The sequence below is a fragment of the Oryx dammah genome, unplaced genomic scaffold (assembly GCF_014754425.2).
Source record: "Oryx dammah isolate SB20612 unplaced genomic scaffold, SCBI_Odam_1.1 HiC_scaffold_13, whole genome shotgun sequence".
Classification (NCBI taxonomy): Eukaryota; Metazoa; Chordata; class Mammalia; order Artiodactyla; family Bovidae; genus Oryx; species Oryx dammah.
This window is the reverse complement of record NW_024070197.1, coordinates 18,408,305-18,416,693: the sequence shown is the minus strand read 5'-3', so window position 1 is coordinate 18,416,693 and position 8,389 is coordinate 18,408,305. Positions and strand designations below refer to the sequence as shown.

Here is an 8,389-nt window from a genome sequence, read left to right as displayed (position 1 = left end):
TATCTGCCTCCTCTTTTGAGGTGGGGGGTGGCTCTGCCTCTGTTTGAGGCAGAGGAAGCCTGTCTATGTGTCTCTTAGTCCCAGTGTTTTTTCTCATTCTGGATCCCAAATGAGCTGTAGCCTTATTCTTGTTGAGATCTCGCTCAGATCCCATGGAAACCAAGACTAGATGTCTGGACCATGTCTGCTTCTGCTGCCAGAGCCAGACCTGTGGGAGGTCTCAGTGTCCCCCTGGCTGTGCCCCCCAAGGCCATATTTGCCCCTCTCAGCTTCTGTGCTTGAATGAGTCTGTCTTCACTTGCCTCTACCTCTCTGATGTCATACACTATGCTCAGGATCTTCTTCCCCACCCCAGGGCCTCTGCAGGGAGAGGGGCTGCCATCCCAGGATACAAAGCAGGTCCCCAGACCCTGAGGGGACAGCTCAGGGATGCTGTTTGGGGCTTCTGGGAGGGCTGAGAGGCAGTGACATCCTAGGGGGATAACCCTGGTCTAGTAGGAGGGTCCCAGGGTTGTCCACAGGGCAGAGATGACTCGCTGGTGGAAGGATGGGCTAGGAGGCACAAATAGGGAGCATGGAGCTGGGCTGGGTTCCCCAGGAAACCAGCACATTTATTGATGCCTGTTCGGGTCCTGCAGACTTCTTGGTTTCACTTCTTGTGAGGGAAGGAGGCCCAGCCAAGGCAGTACAGGCTGTAGAGAGTGCCTAGGGAGGGAGTGTGGGGGATACTGAATGAGCCCCAGTTCCCTCCCTGAGCCCCACCATCTTGCTTCTGAGCCCATGCTGCAGGCTCGAGTCCCTTCCCCAACTGCCCTTCAGCTGGGGAAATGCTGGACCTTGATACAGACCAGGCTTCAGGCTTTCTCCCCAGATGCATCACTGGCCCAGCCATCTTCCTGGGACAGGAGCCCAAGCCCTGGGGTGCTCGCTCCGTATTTGTCAGCCCAGGCTCCCATAGGGTCCCACACCAGCTCAGAATCCGATTCTCTGGCGAAACTCTAGCGCCAGAACCCGCCCCTTCCCCTCTCCATCTCGAGCCCCGCCGCCTCCTCCCGCAGTTCAGGCCGAGCCTGGCCCTGCACTCACCCCCCAGACACAGAGTCATCGTCACTCGATACAGGATGTTGTCTGTTGCACCGCCCTTCAAGTGCACCGGGAGGCCATTGTCCTCCTGGAATTTGAGGGCACACGATGAGAAAGGCGCTGTCAGCACCGCAGACCTTAAGCTCCTGCCACCCCCAACTTCTCCTCGGGACCAAGCGGGCCGCCCAGGCTCCTCCCCCGCTCCGCCCACCTGGAAGAGTTTCTGTTTCTCAGCTACTCGGTTCTCGAAGCGGTTCCGGGCGGTTGAGCTAAAGGAGCGGGCCAGCGCCTGGGAGACCTGTGCAGAGGGGATGGGTGGACATTGAGGGAGTCTGCAGGGGCGTCCCGGAGGAGGTCCCTTTGGGGGGAGGGTGTCGGACTTTCCGAGGCTCTGACTTGGGGACACTCCTGTCCCTTGGGAGCGTCTCAAAGGCAAGATGCGAACTGACAGCGTGAGTGGGGGAGGGTGTCCTGGCAGGAAAGGCCTAGATGAACGGGACTCGGGCCTAGAGGGTCTGGCTTGAAGGTTATCGGACCGTCTAGAGGATCGGACCCAGAAGGAAGGCTCACGTTCCGCGGGTCCCAGTCCCGAGAGGTTTTTTTTTTTTCTTTTCGGTTCCCAGGGTTAATGGGAAGAGCTCAGGTTGCGGGAAGGGCAGGGCTGGATCGGGGTGCTTAGGGAATTTCTCGGCAGCCTAAGAAGTTAGGGAGAGGGGAAGGAATGCTAAGGGAGCCCTGGATGAAGGGAAGAAGTTCCAACTCTGGGCTTTTGGTCAAGTTAACGGGTCCACGGCTGTCTCAAAAGATTTTGGGTTGGGAGCTGGGGAGAGGGGCCCCAGGCTTATTACGAGGGAGTCCCGAGCCCTGAAGGGGGCTCACGTTCCAAGTCCCCAGATCCCGGAATTTGGGGAGAGTCTCAAATAGGGGTGAGAGTTTCTGAGAGTTTCCGAGTTGGGGGCCCCAACCCGACCCCTGGGGGCCCTCACCCGCAGGGCCCTCATCCTGTGTCCTCCTCTTCGGCCGGAGTCACCTCCCCTCTCTGCCCAAGGACAGACGGCGCCCTCCCCTCGGGGGGAGTCCCAGGCCACGCCCCCCGCGCGCCCCAGGACACCGCGGTCCCGAGGACGCTTTCCGATTCGTCCAATAGATGGGCGGGGAAGACGCTGCAACCCCATCCCAGCATCCCAGCGCCGAATGGTTGGAGCACCCATCTGTTACTCATCTCAGAATTCTGTTGGTCCACGGGGAGAGGAAAGCGGTCCCAGAGAATACATTTTTGGGTTGTTTCTGCGGAGGTATCCGGCTAGGGTAAGTGCAGTTTCTCCGTTGTGTTCCCCGGATCTCTCCCTATCCAGCTGATGTTGAGAGCAACTAAAGGAAGGTAAGACACCATCTTTCATTATGGCATTTTCCTCCCACGTTGTAACAGATGGCTATGGCTTTGGCTAAATGTCAATGTTCATTTTTGAGTTCAGGGACTACGTTGTATGGAAAGTACACTCAACTCACACTACATCCAGATGAGATACGAGACCCAAGGAAGTAGATTACTCCCATATCTCATACAGGAGGGAGCATACTCTGCTTATTCATTAAGTGGAATGAAGGGCAGGATAATCTTGTTTAATTATTTTTCATTATCTTTGTTTATTGTGAACCCATGTAGCTGACTGCTTAACTTAAACATGCGCACAAAATGACTGCGCTGCATAGCAATCGTCTTTGCTTCTTCATCTTACCCCCACCTCCACACTCGGTTCTTCACCCTGGAAAACAGTGTAGTTGCTCTGTCTGTTGACTTTAGACTCCACTGCATCCCCAGCAACTGAAAAATGGGTGGATTTGATAAATATTTGTCAAAGGATATACAATATAAGCCAAATGTTCTCTAACTTGGTCACTCCCATCTCCTTAACCAAGTAGGGCTTCAGTGCTCCTCCTAGATTCTACTCATTTAGATATTTCCAGTCATCCAGGAAGTGGCCACACATGTGCTCATTCCCCCAGCTGTCCCCTGTTATCTGCAGCTGTGTAGGATCAGTGTTCGGGGAAGAAAACAGAAATTGCTCTGGGTTGGGATACCAGAAATGTTGGAAAGGCTGAAGGAGTGTCCTCTAAGCAGGACTGCGAACTGATGTATGGGGCCCTGTGCAAAATGAAAATGCGGGACCCCTCCTTCAAACAGCAAACGGAAAGAAAAAAAACCGCTGTTAAAAATACTAAGATATTGGGACTTGCCTGGTGGTCTAGCGGCTGGGGCTCTGTGCTTCCAAGGCAGGGGGCACGGGTTCCGTCCCTGGGCAGGGAACTAGATCCCACATGTTGCAACTAAGACCTGGCACAGCTAAATAAATAGATATTAAAAAAATAAAAATACTAAGATATAAAGCATTTTCCTTTCTTCCATGATTGTTCGTAACCTGTCATGGTGTTTTTAATGTGCTATTCATTGTCATGCTCCCTAGAGCAAGGGATACCCTGGGGTGAGTCCAAGGTCTTACAGTCACCCGGGTGACCTGCCCTGCAACTTTGTGTGTCTGTACACATGTCTGCTGGCTGCCAAGTTCTCCTTCTCTCCCCACCAACCACTGGACCAACTGGTGCCTTGGCCTGAGGTGGAGAAGTCAAACAAGGCATATCTTCCTCTCTCAGGCTTGCTCCCCACAGGGGGACGCAGCCTCTCTTCCAAGAAGACACAGAACTGGGGTCAGTGGTGGGCAGGACACTCGCCCCTGCTGGTCACCTGCTGAATATGCTGCCAACTGAGCAGGGAGTAGCTGCCACTCTGCCCTGCCCTCAGACCCATGGGATGTGTGTAGTGGACCTTGCCCCTCCTGAAGCCCAGGCCCTCAAGGAGGCAGAACAGGCAGCTAAGAGCCTGTCTCAGGGAGAGAGAGTGGTGGGAAGGGAGAATGCACACAGGTCAGGCTTTAAGTTCCTGATGCCTGCTCCATTATCCCAGCAGACTTCACTTATAAAACACAAAACACAAATTCAAAGATAACATGAAGAATTACAAGGTGGCGCGCTTCCCTGGTGGTCTAGTGGTTAATCCCCGGTCAGGGAAGATTCCACATGCTGTGGAGCAACTAAGCCCGTACACCTAGAGCCCATGCTTCACAATGAGGAGTAGCCTCCACTTACCACAACTAGAGAAAGCCCGGGCGCCATAAAGACGACCCAGCACAGCATATAAATAATAAATCACAAAAATGTGTGTTGAATGAGCAGCAGTTCATGAAAAATAAAAAGGAATTACATGATGGCAACTGCAGAGGATTAAACTCCCCACTTCTGAGGGTGGGGCTCCGCGTAGCTGCACTAGACACGTGCCTCACTTTTAGGCTAGTCCTATAGGACTGGCACTCGGGACAGGTAAAAACTGACCTGAGAGGGCTGTTCTCGGAAGCTGCCCCTACAGGGACAGAGTCCAGAACACATCCTGCAGCACTGACCTTGGTCAGGAAGCCCTAGTCACAAACTGCTGGCGGGACTCCCCTGGTGGTCCAGTGGCTGAGACTCCTCACTCCCAATGCAGGGGACCTGCATTCGATCCCTGGTTGGGAACTAGATCCTACATGATACAACTAAAATTTCTGCATGCAGTAAATAAAAATTCTGCATGCTGCAACTAAAAAAAAAACAAGACCTGCATGCTCCAAGGAAGATCTGTATATGGCAACTAAGACCTGGTGCAGCCAAATAAATAACTAAAAAGAAATATTAAAAAGAAAAAAGCTGCTGCTGCCATCACTCAGGTCTCCTTTAGGAATGGGTTCATCAGCTTGCAAGACTAAAGAGCTCAACTTCAGGATCAAGAGCCAGCTGGGGGATGTAAACTCTGTTGCCCTGTGTTAGGATGAACGCTTATTGATATAACAAAAAGGCACCAAAATTCTGTGATTTGAAGAACACAGAACTTATATTTACCAATCTCACCCTGTGGTTATTATTTCGATCTTGATATGGGCAAACAAAAAACAAAAAACACCTGCAACACTTTTGAGACAACTGGAAATTTAAACAATGATTGACTTAAAAAAAATTTTTTTTTAATGTATTTACTTTTGGCTGTCCTGGGTCTTTGTTGCTTCGCGAGCTTTTCTCTGGTTGCAGGCTTCTTATCTCAGTGGCTTCCCTTGTGGCTCTAGGGCACTGAGCGTCAGTAGTTGCAGCATGAAGGCTCAGTAGCTGCGGTTCCGGGCTCTAGAGCACAGGCTCAACAGTTACGGCCAACGGAGTGAGTTGCTCCTTGGCATGCAGGATCTTCCTGGACCAGGGATCAAACCCGAGTCTCCTGCATTGGTGGGCAGATTCTTTACCACTGAGCCACCAGCGAAGCCCCAGTGATTGACTTTTCCCACAACATTTTATGAAAAATTTCAAAGATACAGAAAGGGTAAAGGAATCTTCTAGTAAACACTCATATACCCACCACCTAGATTCTATAATAAACACTTTGCTACATTTGCCTTATCACATAACTAGCCATCTATACCTCTATCCATCCATATAAATTTTTGATCTATTTTAAAATAGATTGCAGACATTAATATTTTTAATTCAAATCCTTCATGCGTCATTAACTAGACTGCTTGGATATTTTATTATAGTAAATAATTTAAACATATTTCTATTGTGGTTGTGTTTTTTTTAAGAGTGAGTCTCTACGTTTTAGAAATACATACTCAAATACTTTTTGGTGGAATAGTATGAAGTCTAGTATCTAACTGGCAAGTAACAAATCACCTCAAAATGTGGAAGCTTAACACAACAGTAAACATCTCACAGCCTCTGTGGGTGAGGAATCTGGGGATTTAGCTCAGGTACAGGGTCACAGCTCAGGATAGTGGTGGGCAGGAACCTACCAGCATTTGCCTGTCCTGAATGGGGAGGGAGACTGATGGCAGCCAGGCAGCCTTCTAGAGTCCAGAACCAAGCTTCGGTGTCACTCTGCTGCCATCTTGTGGCAGGTCTGGAAACAGCCCTCCCACCTTTACTTCCCACATTCTAATCCCTTTTGATGATGTTTTAGGACTTGCCTTTAGAAAACTTTTTACTTTTAACTCCCCAGTTGTTGAGTAGATCATGAGTTCAATATGGTTTAAAATTCATAAGTGTGCATAGGAAGAAAAATCTTCCTTCTGATCACTCTCTGTGATCCTCTCCAAGGGAACCATTCTGTGTGTCCTTCCAAGGAAATTTTATGCATGTAAAAAACAAAACAAAAATAACCCCTCAAATACAACAACAAAAGTACAAAAATATACTCGGCCTTCCCCAGGCATAAAAGGATAATTTGTTCCTGAAATCAGCAGTTATTCAGTGATATTTATTGATCCTGATTTGAACAAGCAGTATGTATATATTTTCCACAAAGAAAAATATAAAAATAATATGACCAAACGGGGAAATGTGAACATGGACTGAAAATTTTATTATAAGAAGGAATTAATGTTCATTTTTTAGGGGTAATATGGAGCTTGAAACTGTATACAGGCCCCTGTGTCCCTGATTTTTGAAGTAAAAGGCTTTTGCTTTAGTTTCCCAGTCCTCCCCAGAGTCCCAAAAGCCTTGCTCAAGAGTTAATGATTAGAAAATGTGAAGATGTAGACATAAGAAATAGCTGTTGGACTGGGAAGCCAGTAACAGTTTAGACTATAAACCAGTCACATAGCAGAATCACAACACCCAGTTCCCTGAAGCTATGAAGGTCTGACACACCTTCCTAAGTTGTTCCTGTAAGGAACCAGACCCCCACAGCTGAAAACTGCTGGCCTCAAGCACATAGACCCCAGAACAGTTGAAGCCAGAAGACTGACAACGTGTAAAACTTCACCTTGATCCCAACCAATCAACACATTTCAGTATAATACCTCCAGTGTTGGAACAAAATATTTCATTAATTCAGCTCTTTGATGAGATTCATTTTAACAATTCTTACTGCATTTGAAAACAGTGCATCTAATAAGATTCAGAAGAATCTCTTTGGGTGCCAAAGTTTTGTCATATAAAGAATTATTTCTGTAATTCTTCCAATAGTTTAATAGCTCCACTATCTTTTCTGGTCATACTTATAGCTCCATTGCTTGTAATTCCTTCACAAAATTTTCAGTTTCATGTGTACTGATTAATAATACCTTTTAATAGTCCTATTGGTATGTTCAATCCTGTGAGTATAGAGTTGAATTTAAATAAAACTAACTGTCATAAAATTATCTTTTTGTGTGGTTTTTTTTTTTTCCCCTTTGGCAGTACGCATAGCTGGCAGGATCTTAGTTCTTTAACCAGGGATTGAACCCAAACCCTTGGTAATAGCATGGAGTCCTAACCACTGACTGCCAGGGAATTCCCTCATAAAATTATCTTGATATGTCACATAAATGAAAAGTGTTGTGAAGTTTGCAGTATTAGTATTCTAAGGAAATAGACTATATCAAACCTATGCCAGACTTGGTGGCCTAAAAAGAATTGCTTCTTAGTATTTCACAGCAGTGTAGGTTTGGTTTGATGAGATATATGCCCTTATTATTGAGATGTAGAGTTCTAACTTATCTGTTGACTTATTATGGAAAAATTATATACACTATATCCCAAAATAGAAGTGTTTTTTTTTTTTTCTTGGCTGAGCTGTATGGCTTGTGGGATCTTTGTTCCCTGACCAGGGATTGAACCTGGGCCCTCAGCAGTGAAAGTGCCAAGTCCTAAGTTGTTTCACTGATACTTTGTCACACCAAATGCAAGTCAGTACAAATAAGGTTCAGGTAGAGGAACCCTCCTTTAGCAGTGGGGTGAGTAGGAGACAATCAAAACAGATCACCCCACCAGGTAAAGAACCTGGAGCAGATGAGGTTCTGGCTGAGGGTGGTGGGAATACAGAATGGGCTGAGGAAGAAGGAAGCTATCAATTATGGCCTTGTGACTGGTTACAAAAATGAAAATTGTAGTGGCTTTCCATATTTCCCATTTGCCTATTTAAAAAAAAATGTGTACTTGCTTGACTGTGCTGGCTGTTTGTTATGGCAGGCGAGCTCTTTAGTTGCAGATTGTGGGATTGAACCTGGCCCCCTGCATTGGGAGCCCCAAATCTTAGCCACTGGCCCCCAGTGAAGTCTCTTATTTGCCTCTGTGTGTGTTAGTTGCTCAGTCGTGTCCTATTTTTGCGACCCCATGGACTATAACTCCCCAGTCTCCTCTGTCCATGGAATTCTCTAGGCAAAAATACTGGAGTAGGTTGCCATGCCCTTCTCCAGGGGATCTTCCTGACCCAGGGATTGAACCTGGATTTCCTGCATTGCAGGCATTC

At 47.6% G+C, this 8,389-nt stretch overlaps 1 protein-coding gene across 1 annotated transcript; it reads right to left on the bottom strand.

Moving 5' to 3' along the window:
• Window positions 1-566: 566 nt before the first annotated feature.
• On the bottom strand, window positions 567-2,176 carry LOC120872584 (cytochrome c oxidase subunit 7A1, mitochondrial). The gene is made up of 4 exons (XM_040253087.1): window positions 2,070-2,176; window positions 1,295-1,381; window positions 1,087-1,171; window positions 567-705 (listed from the first exon to the last, which is right to left on the bottom strand). The coding sequence occupies exons 1-4, from the start codon at window positions 2,082-2,084 to the stop codon at window positions 650-652; spliced, it is 243 nt and encodes an 80-aa protein (XP_040109021.1). The 5' UTR covers window positions 2,085-2,176; the 3' UTR covers window positions 567-649.
• Window positions 2,177-8,389: the final 6,213 nt, after the last annotated feature.